At 34.6% G+C, this 21963-nt stretch overlaps 1 protein-coding gene across 1 annotated transcript in view; it reads right to left on the reverse strand.

Annotated features, from left to right (window-relative positions):
• The window catches only part of DNAH12 (dynein axonemal heavy chain 12), a 238341-nt gene that overhangs the window by 178071 nt on the left and 38307 nt on the right, over window positions 1–21963 (reverse strand). Inside the window, exons 5-11 of the mRNA XM_059939970.1 lie at window positions 17196–17385; window positions 16477–16549; window positions 15711–15869; window positions 15301–15496; window positions 13296–13484; window positions 12287–12443; window positions 11543–11634 (exon numbers count right to left, since the gene is read on the reverse strand). Coding sequence (XP_059795953.1) covers window positions 11543–11634; window positions 12287–12443; window positions 13296–13484; window positions 15301–15496; window positions 15711–15869; window positions 16477–16549; window positions 17196–17385 — 1056 coding nt within the window. The remainder of the gene's footprint in view (window positions 1–11542; window positions 11635–12286; window positions 12444–13295; window positions 13485–15300; window positions 15497–15710; window positions 15870–16476; window positions 16550–17195; window positions 17386–21963) is intronic.

Below are 21963 nucleotides of genomic sequence, written 5' to 3' on the forward strand. Positions count from 1 at the left end.
ACTGAACCAGGAAGAAATAGAAAATATGAACAGATCAATCACAAGTAATGAAATTGAAATTGTGATTGATAATATTCCAACAAACAAAAGTCCAGGACCAGATGGCTTCACAGGTGAATTCTACCAAACATTTAGAGAAGAGCTAACACCCATCCTTCTCAAACTCTTCCAAAAAACTTCAGAGGAAGGAACACCCCGAACTCATTCTATGAGGCCACCATCACCCTGATACCAAAACCAGACAAAGATACTACAAAAAAAGAAAATTACACACCAATATCACTGATGAATATAGATGCAAAAATCCTGAACAAAACACTAGCAAACAGAATCCAGCAACACATTAAAAGGATCATACACCATGATCAAGTGGGGTTTATCCCAGGGATGCAAGGATTCTTCAATATATGCAAATCAATCAATGTGATACACCATATTAACAAACTGAAGAATAAAAACCATCTGATCATCTCAATAGATGCAGAAAAAGCTTTTGACAAAATTCAACACCCATTTATGATAAAAACGCTCCAGAAAGTGGGCACAGAGGGAACCTACCTCAACATAATAAAGCCCATATATGACAAACCTACAACAAACATCATTCTCAGTGGTGAAAAACTGAAAGCATTTCCTCTAAGATCAGGAACAAGACAAGGATGTCCACTCTCATGGCTATTATTCAACATAGTTTTGTAAGTCCCAGCCACGGCAATCAGAGAAGAAAAAGAAATAAAAGGAATACAAATTAGAAAAGAAGAATTAAAACTGTCACTGTTTGCAGATGACATGATACTATACATAGAGAATCCTAAAGATGCCACCAGAAAACTACTAGAGCTAATCAATGAATTTGGTAAAGTTGCAGGATACAAAATTAATGCACAGAAATCTCTTGCATTCCTATACACTAATAATGAAAAATCTGAAAGAGAAATTAAGGAAACACTCCCATTTACCACTGCAACAAAAAGAATAAAATACCTAGGAATAAACCTACCTAGGGAGACAAAGGACATGCATGCAGAAAACTATAAGACACTGATGAAAGGAATTAAAGATGATACCAACAGATGGAGAGATATACCATGTTCTTGGATTGGAAGAATCAATATTGTGAAAATGACTATATTACCCAAAGCAATCTACAGACTCAATGCAATCCCTATCAAATTACCAATGGCATTTTTTACAGAACTAGAACAAAAAATCTTAAAAGTTGTATGGAGACACAAAAGATGCCGAATAGCCAAAGCAGTCTTGAGGGAAAAAAACGGAGCTGGAGGAATCAGACTCCCTGACTTCAGACTATACTACAAAGCTACAGTAATCAAGACAATATGGTACTGGCACAAAAACAGAAATATAGATCAATGGAACAGGATAGAAAGCCCAGAGATAAACCTATGCACCTATGGTCAACTAATCTATGGCAAAGGAGGCAAGGATATACAATGGAGAAAAGACAGTCTCTTCAATAAGTGGTGCTGGGAAAACTGGACAGCTACATGTAAAAGAATGAAATTAGAACACTCCCTTATACCATACACAAAAATAAACTCAAAATGGATTAGAGACCTAAATGTAAGACTGGACACTATAAAACTCTTAGAGGAAAACATAGGAAGAACACTCTTTGACATAAATCACAGCAAGATCTTTTTTGATCCACCTCCTAGAGTAATGGAAATAAAAACAAAAATAAACAAATGGGACCTAATGAAACTTAAAAGCTTTTGCACAGCAAAGGAAACCATAAACAAGACGAAAAGACAACCCTCAGAATGGGAGAAAATATTTGCAAATGAATCAACGGACAAAGGATTAATCTCCAAAATATATAAACAGCTCATGCAGCTCAATATTAAGAAAACAAACAACCCAATCAAAAAATGGGCAGAAGACCTAAATAGACATTTCTCCAAAGAAGACATACAGATGGCCAAGAGGCACATGACAAGCTGCTCAACATCACTAATTATTAGAGAAATGCAAATCAAAACTACAATGAGGTATCACCTCACACCAGTCAGAATGGCCATCATCAGAAAATCTACAAACAACAAATGCTGGAGAGGGTGTGGAGAAAAGGGAACCCTCTTACACTGTTGGTGGGAATGTAAATTGATACAGCCACTATGGAGAACAGTATGGAGGTTCCTTAAAAAACTAAAAATAGAATTACCATATGACCCAGCAATCCCACTACTGGGCATATACCCTGAGAAAACCATAATTCAAAAAGACACATGCATCCCAATGTTCATTGCAGCACTATTTACAATAGCCAGGTCATGGAAGCAACCTAAATGCCCATCAACAGATGAATGGATAAAGAAGATGTGGTACATATATACAATGGAATATTACTTAGCCATAAAAAGGAATGAAATTAGGTCATTTGTAGAGACATGGATGGACCTAGAGACTGTCATACAGAGTGAAGTAAGTCAGAAAGAGAAAAACAAGTATCGTATATTAACGCATGTATGTGGAACCTAGAAAAATGGTACAGATGAACTGGTGTGCAGAAATTGAGGCACAGAAGTAGAGAACAAACGTATGGACATCAAGGGGAGAAAGCGGCCGGGGGTGGTGGGGGTGGTGTGATGAATTGGGAGATTGGGATTGACATGTGTACACTGATGTGTATAAAATGAATGACTAATAACAACCTGCTGTATAAAAAAATAAATAAAATTAAATTTAAAAAAAATAATAATAATAATAATAAAATTAAATTTTAAAAAAAAAGCATTTAACAAAATCTATCACTCTTTTGTGGTAATAACACTTAACAAACCAGGAATAGTAGCCAACGTCCTCAACTTGATAAAGAGTATCTAGGAAAAATCTACAACTAATATTATATTTAATGGTTTAAAAAATAATGTTTTCCCTCTAAGATCAAGAACAAAAAGGATATCTACTCTCACTACTTCTACTCAACATTATACCAGGGGTACTAGCCAGGGAAATTAAGCAAAAAAAATAAATAAGAGGCATCCATATTAAAAAGGAAGAAATAAGACAATCTCTACTTCCAAATGACATATATAGAAAACCCTAAACAATATACACACATACAGATAAAACTATGAAGATTAATAAAGTTCAATAAGTTTGCAGGATATAAGACCAATATACAAAAATCAATTGTATTTCTAGACATTAGCAATCAACAATACAAAAATGAAATTAAGAAAACAATTCCATTTATAACATCTTCAAAAAATAGAATACTTAGCAATTATATTTTATGAAACAAGTACAAGACTTATAGAACACAAAAATGTTGGGGGAAAATGGAAAAGCACTGTATGATGGACTGAAATGATACAGACCAGCCTCCCTGTAACCTATTAGAAATATGCTCTATTATGTTCAAGAATGTAAAATAAAATATGAACATAATAAAGCAAAAATAATATTTACAAAAAAATTGGGAAAATACAATATCTGAAACGAAAATGTTACTTAATATGAGTAACAGCAGTTTAACACCAGAGAAGAAAGGATAAACGTATTTAATATTTTATTTATTTATTTATTTTTATTTATTATTTTTGGCTGCGTTGGGTCTTCAATGCTGTGCACGGGCTTTCTCTAGTTGTGGCGAGCAGGGGCTACTTTTCGTTGCAGTGCGTGGCCTTCTCATTGTAGTGGCTTCTCTTGTTGTGGAACACGGGCTCTAGGCACGCAGGCTTCAGTAGTTGTGGCTCGAGGGCTCAGTAGTTGTGGCTCGCAGGCTCTAGAGCACAGGTTCAGTAGTTATGGCACACGGGCTGAGTTGCTCCACGGCATGTGGGATCTTCCTGGACCAGGGCTTGAACCTGTGTCCCCTGCATTGGCAGGTGGATTCTTAACCACTGCACCACCAGGGAAGCCCTTAGTGTACTTAAAATGATGCAAAAGAACTATCCAAAATGAAGCATAGAGAGAAGAAACTGAAAACTCTGAACAGAACTTCAGTAACCTCTGGAATAATATCAAACAGTCTAATACACATGAAATTGGAATTCCAGAATTGGGGGAAGGAGGCAAACAAAAAAAATTTAAGTAATAATGTCTGAATATTTTCCAAGTTTGATAAGAGCTAAACAGACCTAAGAATGTCAACAGTATTTCTTCTCAAACAAAAGAAATACAAAAGAAACAATATAAAAGCACTTCACAATCAACTAGCTGAGAAGCAATGAAAAAGAGAAAATCTTAAAAGAAGCCAGATTTTAAAAATTACAGAAAGAAACTCAGAAAACACTTCCAGCATGACAACATGAGGAGCTCTGTGGACCTGCTCCCCAGTGAAACTGGTGAAAATTATTTTAAAAACAAGCATTTAATTTAAAGCCTCTGAAAATGGTCATAAGAGTATACAGAAAATGAAGAAACATCTATTCACGAAAATCTATGAATATTTGGTAAGAAAAGTGAGAATCTGTGGTATTTGAACCTGGATTGCTCCCTCCCTCCGTATTCCCAGCTCAGCAAGGTTGAAACTCCACTCCAGATAAGTGCGCTCAAGAACACAGGGCTATCTTTCCACACAGGTTCCAGCTGGAGGGCTTAAACAGCTGTTGATAAAGCTACGTTCTTGGTGAGTACAATTAGAAGGTGGGGACTCTCTTATTCCTCCCAGATACCACTCATGGAAGGGAAGGTCTACCTTGGTCATGGTACCATTGAGAATACTGAGACATCAATCGCACTTTCCCTGGCTGGTAAGGTGGTGCTTCCATATCAGAAGAAAGATAGGAAAACCTCAGGTTACTGCTCTCCACTCCACTGAGGGTTCAACCCCTTCAGTGGGGTTGTCACTGAGAGAAGCATGTCACTATCCCCATTCCCAGCTCCAGGGCCTTGGCTCAGAGATTTTGCCTGGAAGTGAAGGGGAAGCAGGTCAGAGGTAAAATAGATACCTCCTAATCTTTTCCCAAAGGAATTGACTTCATTTGCAATAGAGCATGGAAAAGTTCAAGCCTAAGTGTGCCCTCAAAAACATTGGAGGTTGTGGTAGGGAGCAACTGTGAGGAAGATTCAGGAATTTGGTGAAGATTTGGGCTAAATCACAGACTGGCTAGTTTGAGGGAGAGAGCCAGGGAAGGAGACTGCTGGTAGAAGCCCTCCTAGGGTAGAATAACTATCAAACACTGACCCTGGGAACTGCTCTTTCAAGGGAGTCTGAATTTGATTAATCAGTAGAGCAATTTATACCTCCATGGCATTGTTGAAAACAATACAGCAATTAGCCAACAAAAAGTGAAAACTAACAGCTATGTGTGGCCAGAGAAAGAGAGAAGAAAGCCATTTGAAAGCATGGCCTCCCAGGATGACTTTGGGCACACCAAAAGCTGTGGCTCCTGGAGGAGCAACATCAAAGGCTTAACACTTCAGAGGGTGGGGGAGAGAAACAGGCTTCACTAAAATAATCTACCCAGTCACTAAACAAATAAACAAGCAAATAAAAATAACAAACTGGAAGAGGGAACAGGGCCTAGAGTTGCTACAATATATTATCTAAAATGTTCAGATTCCAACAGGAAATTATGAGACATACAAAGAAACAAGAAAGTAGGACCCATACACTGGTTTTAAAAAATGCAGGCAACAGAAACTGCCTGTCAGCACAACCAAAAACAATCGAATTTAACAGAAAAAAACTTGAAAGTTGCCATTACAAATACATTCAAAGAATTAAAGGAAATCATGTTTAAAGAAGTAAAGCAAGGTACAATGACCATGTCTCATCAGATAGATGAAAGGTTTAGAAATTACAAAAAAAAAAAAAAAAGAACTAAATGGAAATTTTGGAGTTGAAAAGTACAATAACTGAAATGGAAAATTCTCTAGAGTGGCTCAACAGTAGATTTGAACTGACAGAAGAAAGAATTAACAAACTTGAAGGTAGATTGATAGAATTTATGCAATCCAAAGAACAAATGGGAAAAAAAATGAAGAAAAAAACAGAGCCTCTGTTAAATATGGGACATGATTAAGTGGACCAATGCATGTGTAATGAGAGTATCAGAAGGAAGCACAAGAGAGAGAGAAAGAAGCACAAAAAATATTCAAGACCACAATAGCTGAAAGATTCCCAAACTGATTGAAAAACACCAATCTACACATCCAGTAGTTCAAAGCACTTTAAGATAAATGCAAAGAGATTCAGAAACAGACAAATGATAGTAAAAATACAGAAAGCCAACGATAAGGAGAAAATCTTGAATCAGCAAGAGTTAAAAACTGTCAACCAAGAATTCTAAATCCAGAAAAGCTATCTTTCAAAAATGAAGATAAAATAAAGATATTTCCAGATATACAAAAACTGAGAGAATTTTTTAAGCAGACCTGTCCTATAAGAAATACTAATGGGACTTCCTCAGGTTGAAAGCAAGTAACCCCAGATAGTGATTCAAATCCATAAGGAAAAACAAAGAGTACCAGTAAAACAAATTATGTAATTATAAAAGATAGTGTAACTACATATTTTTCTCCCTCTTTCTCTTAACCAATATTAAAAAGAGTTGTATAAAATAATATGTATAATACACATCATATATATTATATTATATATAATGTATAAAATAACATGTATAGGGGCTTCCCTGGTGGCTCAGTGGTTGAGAATCTGCCTGCCAATGCAGCGGACACGGGTTCGAGTCCTGGTCTAGGAAGATCCCACATACCGCGGAGCAGCTAAGTCCGTGAGCCACAATTACTGAGCTTGCGCGTGTGGAGCCTGTGCTCCGCAACAAGAGAGGCCGTGACAGTGAGAGGCCCGCGCACCGCGATGAAGAGTGGCCCCCGCTCGCAGCAAATAGAGAAAGCCCTCGCACAGAAACGAAGACCCAACACAGCCAAAAATAAATAAATAAATAAATAAATTTAAAAAAAAAAAAAAAAAAAAAAAATAACATGTATAATAATGTATTGTTGGGCATCTAACATACAGAAATGTAAATATATTTTAAACATAAATGTAAGAGTACAAAGAAGAAAGGTGGAGGCAAAGCTTTACTGGGCTAAGGAAATGACTACAGATGGTAAAGTAATAATTATAACAATGTATTGTTGGGTTTGTAACATTAATATATGTAATATGTATAACAATAATACCACAAAAAGGGGGAAAGGGTATAGAGCTATATAGGAATAATGTTTCTATATCTCACTGGAATTAAGCTAGCATAAATCTGAAGTTATTTAAATTAGGCTTCTCTCATAAGCCCTAGAATAAACACTAAAAAAAACTTTAAAAATTGAAAAAAATCATTAAAGAAATGTAATTGCTTCATTAGAAAATATTCATTTAATGTAAAAGAAAGCAGTAAAAGGGGAAGAATAGAAGAACAAAAAAGACATGACACATATAGAAAACAAAAAGTAAAATAGCAGACAGAAATACAACTGTATTAATAATGTTAAAAGTGAATAAATGACCGGGACTTCCCTGGCAGTCCAGTGGTTAGGACTCCACACTTCCACTGCAGGGCGCAAGGCTTCGATCCCTGGGTGGGTAACTAAGATTCTGCATGCCGTGCAGTGCAGCCAAAAAAAAAAAGAAATTCAATTCAATCCTAATCAAAATCCCAGCTGGCTTCTTTATAGAAATTGATTTTGAAATGTACATGGCAATACAGAAAACATAGAGTATTCAAAATAATTTTGAAAAAGAAGAAAAAAGTAGAGAACTTATAATTAATACCTAATTTTGAAACTTACTGTAAAACTACAGAAATCAAGATTATGGTATTGGCATAAGAATAGATCTATAAATCAATGGAAAAGAATAAAAAATCCAGAAATAGACCCACAAATATAGAGTCAATTGAATTTCAATAAAGATGCCAAGATAATTGAATGGGGAAAAGACGGTATTTTCTTTTTTTCTTTTTTTTGTTTTTGGCTGTGTTGGGTCTTTGTTGCTGCACGCAGGCTTTCTCTAGTTGTGGCGAGCAGGGGCTACTCTGCGTTGAGCTGTGTGGGCTTCTCAGTGCAGTGGCTTCTCTTGTTGTGGAGCACAGGCTCTAGGCGCGTGGACTTCAGTAGTTGTGGTGCACGAGCTCAGTAGTTGTGGCATGTGGGCGCTAGAGAGCGCAGGCTTCAGTAGTTGCAGCATGTAGGCTCAGAAGTTGTGGCTCATGGGCTCTAGGTGCGCGGGCTTCAGTAGTTGTGGCACATGGGCTTAGATGCTCCGCAGCATGTGGGATCCTCCTGGAGCAGGGATCAAACCCATGTCCCCTGCATTGGCAGGTGGATTCTTAACCACTGCGCCACCAGGGAAGTCCCAATGATGGTATTTTCAATCAATGATGTTGGTACAGCTTGATACCCACATGGAAAAAATCGAACCATGACTCATATTCCACACCATATGTTAAAATTATGTATGATGGGTAATGGACCTAAATGTAAAAGCTGAAACTATAAAACGTCTAGAAGAAAATATAGGCACAAATCTTTGTGACCATGGAGTAGGCAAACAAAAAGATAGATAGGACCTTAAAAAGAATGAACCTTAAAAGAAAAAATTGATAGACTGGAATTCAATAGAATTTAAAATGCCTGCTCCTTAAAAGACATGGTTACAAAAAATGAAAAGTCAAGGCACATACTGGGAGAAAATATTGCAAAACATTTTGCAGATAAAAGACTTTTAGACAAAATATATAAAGACAGCTTAAAACTCAACAATAAGAATTTTATAATAATATAGCCCAATAAAATAAATCCATTATAATTAAACAATAAGAATAAAAAACACAACTTAAAATATAAAAATTACTAGAACAGACACTTTATTTTTAAGAAGATACATGGGTGGAAAGTAATACATTAGAAGATGTTCAGCATTATTAGTCATCAGTGAAATACAAATTAAAACCACAATGAAACAACCAATGGGTCACTGAAGAAATCAAAGAGGAAATAAAAAAATACCTGGAGACAAATGAAAATAGAAACACAATGATCCAAAATATATAGGGAAAACAAATTTATGGTTACCAAAGGGGAAAGGGAATTGGGGGATAAATTGGGAGCTTGAGATTAGCAGATGCAAACTACTATATATAAATTAGATAAACAACAAGGTCCTACTGTAGAGCACAGGGAACTATATTCAATATCCTGCAATAAACAATAATGGAAAAGAATATGAAAAAGAGTATTTATATATATGTATAACTGAATCACTTTGCTGTACACCAGAAACTAATACATTGTAAATCAACTATACTTCAATAAAATATATATATATATATATATATATATATATATATATATATATATATATATATATATATAAGATACAGCAAAAGCAGTTCTAGGACATAAATTATAGTGATACAAGCCTACCTCAGGAAACAAGGAAATCCTCAAATAAGCAATTTAACCTTACAGCTAAAGGAACTACAAAAAGAAAAACAAAATCTAAAATTAGTAAAAGGAAAGAAATAAAGATCAGAGTGGAAATAGAGATTTAAAAGTTAATAGAAAAGATCAGTGAAAACAAGAGTTGGTTCTTTGAAAAGATAAACAAAATTGATAAACCTTTAGCCAAACTCATTAAGAAAAGAAGAGAGAGGGCCCAAATAAATAAAATCAGAAATGAAAGAGAAGTTACAACTGACTCATAGAAATACAAAGGATCACATGGCATTGTTACCAACAATTATAAGACAATAAAATGGACAACCTAGAAGAAATGGACAAATTCTGAGAAATGTACAATCTACCAAGACTGAATAGGGTAAATATAAAATATGAACAGACCAATTACCAGTAAAGTAATTGAATCAATAATTTAAAAACTCCCAACAAACAAAAGTCTAGGACCAGACAGATTTGTAGGTAAATTCTACAAAACACTTGAGAGTTAACATCTGTCCTCAAACTATTCCAAAAAATTGCAGAGGAAGGAATGCTTCCAAATTCATTACATGAGGCCAGCATCACCCTGACACCAAAACCAGAAAAAGACAACAGAAAAAAAGAAAATTACAGGCAAATATCACTGATGAACATAGATGCAAAAATCCTCAACAAAATATTATCAAACTGAATTCAACAATACATTAAAAGGATCATATACCATGATCAAGTGGGATTTATCCCAAGGATGCAAGGATGATTTAATAACTGCAAATCAATCAATGTGATACACCATATTAACGGAATGAAGAATAAAAACCATCTGATCATCTCAATAGGTACAGAAAAAGCTTTTGGCACAATGCAAATTCCATTTATGATAGCAACTGTCAAAAAAATGTGTATAGAGGAAACATACTTCAACATAATAAAGGCTATATTACACAGCCAACATCATACTCAATGGTGAAAAGCTGAAAGCATTTCCTCTAAGATCAGGAACAAGACAAGGATGCCCACTCTCACCACTTTTATTCAACATAGTATCGGAAGTCCTAGCCACAGCAGACAGACAAGAATAAGAAATAAAGGGCATCCAAATTGGAAAGGAAGAAGTAAAACTGTCACTGTTTGCAGATGACATGATAACCCATATAGAAAATCCTAGACACCACCAAAATAGTGTAAGAAGTAATAAATAAATTCAGGGAAGTTGAAGGATGCAAAATTAATATACAGAAATCTATACTGTTTCTACATGTTACTAATGAACTATCAGAAGGAGAAGTTAAGAAAACAGTCCCATTTACAATTGCATCAAAAAGAATAAAATACCTAGTAATAAATCTAGCCAAGGATGTAAAAGACCTGTACTCTGAAAACTATAAGACATTGATGAAAGACATTGAATCAACACAAAAAAATGGAAAGATATACCAGGCTCATGAAGTAAAAGAATTAATACTGTTAAAATGACCATACTTCCCAAGGCAATCTACATATTCAGTGCAAGTCTACCAAAGCATCAATGGCATTTTTCATAGAACTAGAACAATTAATTCTAAAATTTGTATGGAAACACAAAATACCCCATATATTGTATCCCTAATTACCTACTCTTCAGCCATTTGGGGTTTATATGACGTTCTCTGAACACCTCTAAATACTTTCGGCCTTTTCTTATGTTACATTTCCTCTCTTCTCCACCTATAAACATCTACTTCAAAGTCCAGCCCACTTTTCACTTTTTCTAGAAACCTCCACCAATTTCCGAAAGCAAAAGTAATCATTCCTTCTTGTGAGCTTCCACAACACTTTGTCCCTATCTCCATTCTAGTACTAATCTCAATATATTACAGTTGTTATTTCGATATCTGGCTTCCATGCCAAATACAAGCTCTTGAGGATAATGCTTATGTATTATTTATTTTTGCATCACCAAAATCTTGCTATGTCTCTGAATGTGATGAAAGATATTTTTGTTGAATCAATGAATGAGTTAAATGAATGACTAGGGAAATTATTAGATGAACATATGAGTTTACTAAAATGACGTTTTGAATAAGAAATTCTGTTAACTTAGACTGAAGCATTTATTTTTTAGAATAAAAAGATCTTAATTTTAAAAAGAAATTCACAGACATTAATGAAAAACAGAATTAACACTTACCTCTGTGTATTCATCAAAAGTATGATCTTCTGCCTGAAAAGTCTCTATCAGCTTAACTGCAGTCCCATCAAGGAGCCAATTGTATTTTTCAACTGAAAATTAATAATCTAATTTAAATCTCAGTAACACCCTCTTAAAAAGGTAAAGTGCTTTTTTATATAGTCATAGAATGGAGTAGCCTATTCAATTAAATGTTATTAATAGACTATTAACATACACTAATAGGAACAGACAAAATAACATAAAATAGACTTAATAAGCAAACCAGGTTAAATGCAGACTTTTAAAATAAAGATAATAGGGTATGTAAAATAACTTAGAGGTACAGATAAGCCAGTCAATAAAAGGTTTTGGTTAATAGAATGTCAAATAACAACTATCTATCCTGAGCCCATAACACACTTGAGGAGGCTACTGAGCTGCAGACTCTTCAAAACTATTCTTAGAAATTACCTTGCTTTTGCCCTTGATTTAACTTTCTCCTTATGCCAACAACTCTTCTCTCTACATTTTGGCTTTATGACCCTGCTCCAGTTAACATTCACCCTTTGGACTGAACAACAGAATTCAAGTTTCTTGGGTTTGATCCATGACTCTGCCAAAAGCCATGCCTATGCTCACTTCTGGCTCTCTGCTCTTTCATGACAGATCCAGACAACCAAATAACTGACCAAATTCTAGTAAAAATAAAATGGCATTCTTTTATGACAAAAAAAGAGATACAATATTATGTGTCATATATACCATATGTCTCATAATGTTTTCTTGCACCTTCTAAGTTATGATGTACTGCCACCTTCAGTGTATCAAGAGCCCATTGTAACACATGTTCAGGAAGTTCTGCGTCAAGATTCACAGTTGTTGAAGTTCCTGATAGCCAAGAGGGTACTGTTTGGACATTCTAACATAAATAAAAATGACAATTCATGAAATAAATATCTGTGCAATTGATCTATATGTAGATCTTATACTATACTTTTAAAAATTCATTTCAGATTTCAGTGGTCCAAGAAAAGATAACTTGATGCAAAATAATGATTTAAAATTGTCTGTAGTCTAATATAAAACCTTAGTTGGGTTAGTTTTCTATCATTCAACAAATATTTATTGAGGAACTATGTTGAAGTGATTATACTAGAAAGCTCTAGAAAGAACAAACATGACTTGGATCTTGTCCTTAAGAAGTTCACAACTCAGTAGGGAACATGAGACATGCACAAAAATATCAATTCATAACTGCAATAAAAGTTATAAGAAGAAAAAAGTCATCTCAAGCCAGGAAACTTTCTCAAAGAGAAAGCACTTTTAACTTAAAATAACCTGGAGGATGGAAAGAAAACAACGAGTTATAACATTTTATGTACATATACACTTTATAGAGCTTCAAGTCAATTTAAAAGTTCGATAAAGGGCCATATAAAGAAACCCAATGCGCAGAGTCACAGATGTAGAAAACAAACTTATGGTTACCAGGGGGTAAGGGGGAGGGAGGGATAACTTGAGAGACTGGGATTGATATATACACACTACTATATATAAAATAGATAACTAATAAGGACCTATAGGGAACTCTACTCAATACTCTGTAATGGACTATATGGGAAAAGAATCTTAAAAAAAGACTGGGTATGTGTGTATGTATAACCGATTCACTTTGCTGTACACCTGAAACTAATGCAACATCGTAAACCAACTATACTCCAATAAAAATTTTTTTAAAAAAGAAACCCAATGGATAAGAATAAAGAAATACCTGCAGAGCTTCAGCTATTCGCTCAACCAAACCCAAAACAACATCTTCCAAATCTTGAAAAGTAGGATAAAATTCCATTTTATCATCATCAAACGTCAATTCCATCTTAAATATTGGCAGCCCTCGTTTATCTTCTTGGTCAAAGAGTTTTACAAATCCTTCTACAGTTCTCTTTAAGAGCTCTTTTAGCTGCATGATGCCATAAGTTATTATTACTTTAGAAAGTACAAATTGAACCTTTAACTATAATCAGTAAGCTATTGCCTATAATTAATTCACTCTACCAATCCATTTAGTCCTGAAAATTATCTTCATTCAGCACAATATGTTCTTAATAAATATAGTCTAAAATAAATAGGACAATATATACAAACTTTAATTTTTCTATAGAATATCAACAATCTTAAAATGGCAACTCAGAATCTTCTACATCCTTTAGTAATTCTGTCCCTGGTACAGAAAAAGTTCCGGAAGACCCAACAATATGGTAAAGACTGAGGGGAGGAGAGGCCTGAAACCTAAGTTTGGGGGTGTCATGAGGTGACATGTATACGGGGCAAGGGACAGTAGTGTACTAGAGCTAGCTCCTACAATTATAAGAGCCAATTGTTAAACATTCAAGAATTTTGTGAGCCAGACACTAAACTCTTGGATGCTTGACAATCACCATGGTGGGAATATTTACCCCATGGAAATTGGCAAACACTACAAACCAGGGCTTTTTCTCCTGGGGTCAGATTTCCAGCACATCACTAGGTGAGAGTGAAGCCACTGGAACTTAGAAATGTGCACTATAAGTTACCAAAGTATGAATAATGCTTTCTTATACAGAACCAACTATTAGATATTTAAGCAAGGTAGACAAACATATATCTAAATAATCTTCAAAACATTCCTCATCTCTTTACTTCTTATCATATAATCATAGTCCTCTTAAGAGGATAAAGGTAAAAAGGAAATCATGTATATTCGTTACAGTATTACATACCAGATATATATAGATATATATATATATGTGTGTGTGTGTGTGTGTGTGTGTGTGTGTATATATATATAAATTCCCGTTAAAAATGGCAAAATTCATGGAATCTTTGGAGGTCTTTACCAAAAGGAAAAGTTTTTATTCAAAACTATTTTTCTAGGATTACATTTCTACAATAGTAAAAATTCAAGGAGCCCATAAAATAATTGTATAAAATTCATATTCTCTTTCTGTTTGTCATTTAAAGACGATCAATAACGTTTCGAACCAAGATTTGACTGAGAACAAAACGAAAATCAATTAACTTGTAATTTCATAAGTTCAAAAATATGTTCACTAGGATAGTACTTTTGTTAATTTACTCCAATAAAGCTATAATTAGCTTATAGCCTTTAAGCATGATTCCAGTAATCAATCATAATATTGACACATACTTCTAGACTTACCTCTCATTTTATTTTTTATTTTTATTTTTATTTTTTTAGATTTTATTTATTTATTTATTTATTTATTTATTGGCTGTGTTGGGTCTTCGTTGCTGCGCACGGGCTTTCTCTAGTCGCAGCAAGTGGGGGCTACTCTTCGTTGTGGTGCGCGGGCTTTTCACTGCGGTGGTTTCTCACTGCGGTGGCTTCTCTTGTTGCGGAGCAGGGCTCTAGGTACACAGGCTCAGTAGTTGTGACTCACTGGCTCTAGAGCACAGGCTCAGTAGTCGTGGCGCACGGGCTTAGTTGCTCCGCAGCATGTGGGATCTTCCCAGACCAGGGCTCGAACCCATGTCCCCTTCATTGGCAGGCAGATTCTTAACCACTGCTCCACTAAGGAAGCCCTTCCCTCTCATTTTTAGACTGCTTCCAGAAATGAAGCATTTTTCTGCTAAAGTTATTTAAACAAAATTATAGTAAAAGTCTTTCTTAATTTATTTCAAAATAATTATATAGCACTATATCTAAAGAAGATATATTTAAAATACTAAAGTAACTTCAATAACATTATCATTTAAAATATACAAAACCTATTTACCTGATTTGACATAAGTGTGGAAACACAGTTATAAAATGCATCCAGTTTCTCAGGTTTAATGCCTTCTAGTGACTCCTTCTTGGTAAAGAGACTTATAACCTTTGGATACCAAGTGTTCATTATCTTCTCTTCTGCCTTTCTAGCTTGTATTGATAAATCATTTTTCAATGATTCACAGTCAATTGGGCCTTTACCTCTATTTATGAGAAAAAAATGATTTAAAGCAAACAATAGATATTGGTCATGATGCAAAATTGTTGAAACAAGTAAGATAAATTAAAAAATTTTTTAACCTAAGAAAAGTCCTGAGTATTTATCAATCAGTTTTTTAAATTATATAGTCAAAATATAAAGACTCAAGCAGGAGACATTCAAATTTTAAATGTTAATTAATAAATATGGGATTTTACCTAATTCCAGTTAAGTCTAGCAAAACTGTATTGGCAAATGTTGTATAACCAAGGTCCAATAACATTTTCATAGTTGGATGAACAATGTACAAATTAGCTAATATTTGATTTCTTGTCTGCAGATAGTTAGAATGCCAAAGCTTAGAATAATCCAGGCCTCTGGAAAAGCAAAACATCATATCAAACAGGATTCAAATGATACATTCTAAATTTTAGGAAATAATATTTGTGACATGGAATTAGTATCAAAGTGAGAAGACTGGGGGTTGAGAAGAGAGAAATGTGCTCAGCAATGGGAAACTTAGGAGATAAGCATGTAATAAAAATACATCAAGAACTTAAGAGTTCATTATCTTCGGAGAGACCAGAGATCATTTGTGGGTAAGGCAGGCTGATGGGCCAGGCATGAGTTCCCTAACTTCCACTGTGCTCTGGCTCAGTTACCCTGGGTAGTTGATAAACAAACTCAGTCCTTAGGATTGGGGAGAAGAGACGGAGAAATCTGTCTGGCATACTGCAAAGCTTACTTAAGGCCAAGTTGAGTTATACATCCATAAATGTTCCCACTAATTGCATAAGCAACAACTAGATAAGTTCAATGTAGAGGATACCTTTGGGGAAAAAAAAAACAGTAGTACTATTTTTTTTTACATGTTTTCAAAACACTTTTGAGCTTCACAGTTGTAGCCTTGAATGTAAGACCAGTTTATTTTCAATCAGTTATCAAAACCTAGATACAGTACTGTTTTATAAAAATTTTACTTACACAGGGGATTCAGGTAAAGGGCCTCCTTCATCTTCAAGCCATTTAACTGGAGGTCTCACAAGAACACTCCTCACTAAAAAAAAAAAAAAAATGTATATATATACATATATTTTATAGATAGATAGATAGGTTAATACTTCTTGAAAATCCTTGCAAGACTTAACTGAAATCAAAGTTTCTAACTTTTGATAATGGATAGTATAGTTTAATATGAATCAAAATGAGTATAAGAAAAAAATCCCTTATGTGAAACAAAATCATGCTCTTGGTACTATTTCGGCCCTGCTTTGGAGGTGAATTCAGATACAGTAAAGCTTTAATAAGTTCTCAGTTTTTCTCATCCTATGTATTCAAAGGTCACTGGCATGGCCACTTAAAAAAATTAATCCAATTAAAAATTGCAAAGGTTAAATCCCTAATAAATCTCCCCAAACACATTAATATTTTCTTACAATCCTGTAAATAGTATAACTATAACCATAAAGACAAAGTAAAAAATTAAAAAGCTATTAAGCACATAAAAATTACAAAAAGTACCCTTAAAAACAGTGTCCTTAAATTACAAAGATTTGACTAGGTTATAGGCTCAAAGTTAAAACTTTAAAAATATCTAAGAAATACATATAGCTAAACATATAATGTTCATTATTCATATTTCTACTTTCGATTGGGAGAGGTGGGGGAACAAGCAAGCTTGGCGTGTGTTAAATGCCACTTACCCAAATATCTCTTCATGCTTTTTTCAAAATCACTTGACACCTCATTTATGAGACTTTGAATGAGTTCTTCTCTTTCTTTCCCTTCCTTTAAAGACTCAGGTATCAGCATTAACATGTGATCCAGCCATTCCTGCTGAATAGGTACTATGGGACTACTCTCTACACATTGTTTCAAATAAATATAGTTGAACTGAGAATGTAATAAGAAAAAATTAAGTGTTCTAAATGGTGTAGCATTTCAATGATACATGTGAAATGTAGCATTTCAGAGTAAAAATATTATGAAAAATAACATGTTTTCAGAATAAAAATATTTTATCCAAAAGTACAACCTACAAAGAAACTATTTTATATTTTTATTTATGATGAGTTCTCTCCAAATTAATGTTCTTAGTATACTCTTCACTTTCTTAAGGCAAAACAAACATCCTTAATCTAACTTAACTATTCCTTCATTTAACAAATATTCATTAATTCAACAAATATTCAGGTATTGTTCCAAATGCTGAGGATATAGTAATAAACAAAACAGACAAAGCCCCACTCTCCTGGAGATACTATTCTGGTATAATAGCATCATAATATAATTTCATAAATTCTCCCATAACAATGAGTAGTCTGACAAAAATAGACATGAACAAATGGAAAGACAGTACTTGATCTTGGTAAAGATATTTTAACATCATGAAAATTTAAAGTTGTCCCAAAATCAATTTAATGCAATACCAATAAAAATATCTACACACATTTTTAAGAAACTAGACAAGTAGAGACTAAAGTTCAAGTGGAAAAATAAATAGCCAAGAAATTCCTGAGAAAGAAAATTTATAAGGAAGAACTATCCCTAGGAGACATTAAAACATATTATAAAGTCTCCCTGATGAGAATAGCATGGTACAGGTACATGAATAGACAGACGACTGGGAAAAAAAAAATAGAAAGTCCAGAAATAGATCCAGTCCATAGGAAAATGTAGCATATGATAAATGTGGCACCCCAAATCACTGAAGCAAAGATAAAGATTTTAATAAATATTTCTGGGACAACTGGTTAGCCATTTGGAAAAAGATAAATTTAACACCTTTCTTCCAACATACACAAGAATAAACTCCAAATAGATCAGAAATTTAATTAAACTAAACAATATAACTATACAAGGCCAGAAAAAAACTGATAAAATTCTTCTATAATTGAGCATAGAGGAAGACTTTAAAACTATGATTCAAATTCCAGGTACAAAAAAGGAAAAAATGATTGACAAATTCTGACTCCATAAAATTAAAATGCTTGCATGTTTTAAAAACATCATAATAAAAAAGGTCAAAAGACTACTGACACTCTGGGAGAAAATATTTGCAAAGTATATCTCAAATAAAGGGGAAAGAATGCTTAAAAATTTAGGAGATGGGTGAAACTTGAGGACATTATGCTAAATGAAATAGGCCAATGACAAAAAGATAAACACTTTATGATTCCACTTATATGAGGTATCTACAGTAGTCAAATTCATAAAACAGAAAATAGAATGCCACTTGCCAGGGACTAGGGGGAAAAGGAAATGGAGAGTTGTTTCATGAGTGTAGAGTTTCAGTTTTGCAATATGAAAATATTCTGGAGATAATTTGCACAATGTGAAAATACTTAACACCACTGAACAGTACACTTTATTTATTTTTAATTAATTAATTTATATATTTTTGGCTGCATTGGGTCTTCATTGCTGCGCTCAGGCTTTCTCTAGTTGCCGGGGGCTGCTCTTCATTGCGGTGTGCGGGCTTCTCATTGCGGTGGCTCCTCTTGTTGCGGAGCACGGGCTCTAGGCATGCGGGCTTCAGTAGTTGTGGCACATGGGCTCAGTAGTTGTGGCGCACAGGCTTAGTTGCTCCGCGGCATGTGGGATCTTCCGGGACCAGGGCTCAAACCTGTGTCCCCTGCATTGCCAGGCGGATTCTTAACCACTGCGCCACCAGGGAAGCCCTGAACAGTACATTTTAAAATAGTTAAGATGGTGGGACTTCCCTGGTGGTGCAGAGTAGGTTTCTCACATGTTATGGGTTAGCAATTTAAAAACAGTTTATGTGTATTCTAGAATTTAACAAAATCAGTAAATATACTGTGGTTCATAAAAGTTAGGTTTCTGACTGTGAGAGAAGGGAGCAACAAATAAGGAAAGAGGGAAGACTAGAATGAACCCAGTGATATTAAATTGGAATAGGAGGCATAAGTATAAACTCATGGTTTTTAAGATAGACAGAGGAGAGAAGGAAGGATGGATAGATAGATAGATAGATAGATAGACAAACAGAAAGATAATTTCCTGGCTCTTTCTGCTGAGAGAACAAAGAAGAATTACATCTCAGGAACACAGCTAACACCCATGTCATGGTTTCTAAATACCATTCTCTACTAAAAAGAGGCAGGAATCCTTGGAGAAATGACTGACTCCAGGATTAGAATAGGAAAAGTACAGTATAAGCCTGGAATATCTTACTGTATCAAAACATGAGATCTCAAAGAATGATGGGATAAGCTAAAAAGAATATAACAGTCAATTTGAAGGGCTCCCACTGGCCAAATCTGGGGCAGCTGAACATCAAAATAAACCATAGTAGTAACACATTAAATTCAATAGCTAAAATAAGACTGTCCGTAAATAGTCCATACTGATATAAATGAATTAATGAATGAGGAAAGAAAGAGAGAGAGAGAGAAAGAAAGGAAAAGGATGAAGTTCTTCCTTACTACAAAATTCCAAGTAAAAAATATACAAGGAATGGTGGGAAAATTACTATCTGGCAACCACCATAGTAATCATTGTTTCAGGCAAGAATATTAACATTATGGGGACAAGTGAACATATAGGAGAATTCTTTGTACTCTTTTTACAATTTTCTATAAGTCTGAAATTATTTCGAAATAAAATATTTTTTTAAAGGAATGACCTGGTTGGACATTTTTTCTTTTGTCTCCTACTTAAAATTTTTTTTCAATTAGTTGCTCACTCCAAAATTCTTCTAGAGGGTCATTTTCTATGGCTATTCCACTAATATGCTGCTTGATCTTAAACATCCTGTGGTGGTCCCCAATCCCTCAACAGACTTACTCTCTCTAGTAATGAATCTGATCTTCTCCCCACTCTTTCTCTTCCCTCTCCCCCTAGGTGATTTCATCTAGTCCCGTGACTGTAAATATCAACTATATATGTTGATGTGTTCTAAATCTGTATCTCTAGAACTCAGCTCTTCCTGAAATATCCAGCATAGCCAAAAGAGATCTCTTGATCTCCCAGCTCCTAAAACGTTCCTTCCTCAGTCTTAGCCATGTCAATAAACAGCACCAAATTAAGCTATAAAATATATATATTTGACCCTTACAATTGGAGTATACATTCTTCCATTAGCAAAGAGATATCTGACTTTTCTGAGTGAGACCATGTGCTTTCAAAGTCTTTTTTGAAAACTTCCTACTTTATGCCCTCACTGTGGTCTCTTCATACTTCTATCACACCTGTTGTATTTTACTGAACATAAGTGTTTATATTCATTAATTCATCAAGCATTTATTGAATATCCACTATTGGTAGTCAATACCATAGTTGTTAAAGACACAAAGATATTTAAGAAGCAACTCCTAGCCTCAAGACTAGAAAATACATCATTTTAATACATAAAAATATCAAAGGAATACCAAATACAATATGCTAAGAAAAATAATAAAAATGAACAATGTATAATAGGAGCAAAGAAGAAGTCATCTACCCAAACCCATAGAAATAGGGTAAGACTTCCTGGGGATGGTAACTGAGCTGAAATAGAGACAGCCAGGTAAGAAGAAGCATGGATGGTGAGGGGACGTGTGGGGCAAAAGCAGCGAGGTGAGAAACGTTATGTTTCCTCAAGGATGAATAAGAAAGTCCATGCTGGTGAAGCATAAAATATGATACAGAGCGTGGCGAGAGGAGAGGCAGGAGAATAGGTAGGAGTCATATTACAGAAAGCCTTGCATACACATTAAGATTTAATTCTGTAGGTTATGAGAAGCCACTGATGGCTATTGTAGTCAAGGCGAAAGAGGAAGTCCTGATCTAAGGCTAGGACAAAAAGAGGACTGATTGGAGAAATATTCGTAGCATTTGGGGACTAATTGTATGGCAGAGAGGGGGGAAAAAGAAGTTAAGACTCAGGTGTTTTAAGCATGAGTGACTGGGTAAATAGTGATAACTAGAAGAGAGAATAAGGAGGAAGAGACGTCTTATGGAAGAAGCTGATAAGTTCATTTTTTCTGACATGTTGAATTTGAGGTATTTGTGCATCAAAATCTATGGGAGTCATCAAAATATGGAAGGTACTTGAAATCAGAAGAGAATCATCCAGGAAGATTCAAGGAAAGAGAACAGTGGGCCACAGTCAGGCAGGGAAGAGAAACCCATGAAGATGACAGAGAAATAATATTTAGAGAACTAGAAAAATAAGTATAAGGGCATTTAAAAGGAAGTGAATATTCAGCAGTGTCAAAAATCAGCTGGAATTGTCACTATTTTTTATTTTAGCCATACTAATGGGTATGTAGTGATAACTCATCACAGTTTTAATTTACATTTCCCTAATGGTTAATAATGTTGAGCATCTTTGATGTGCTTATTTGCCATCCATATATCCTCTTTGGTAAAATGTCTAGTCATGTCTTTTACTCATTTTCTAATTGGATTTTTTGTTTTTATCCTGTTGAGTTTTGAGAGTTCTTAAATATTCTAGATACAAGTCCTTTG

Source organism: Balaenoptera ricei, chromosome 11 (assembly GCF_028023285.1).
Source record: "Balaenoptera ricei isolate mBalRic1 chromosome 11, mBalRic1.hap2, whole genome shotgun sequence".
Classification (NCBI taxonomy): Eukaryota; Metazoa; Chordata; class Mammalia; order Artiodactyla; family Balaenopteridae; genus Balaenoptera; species Balaenoptera ricei.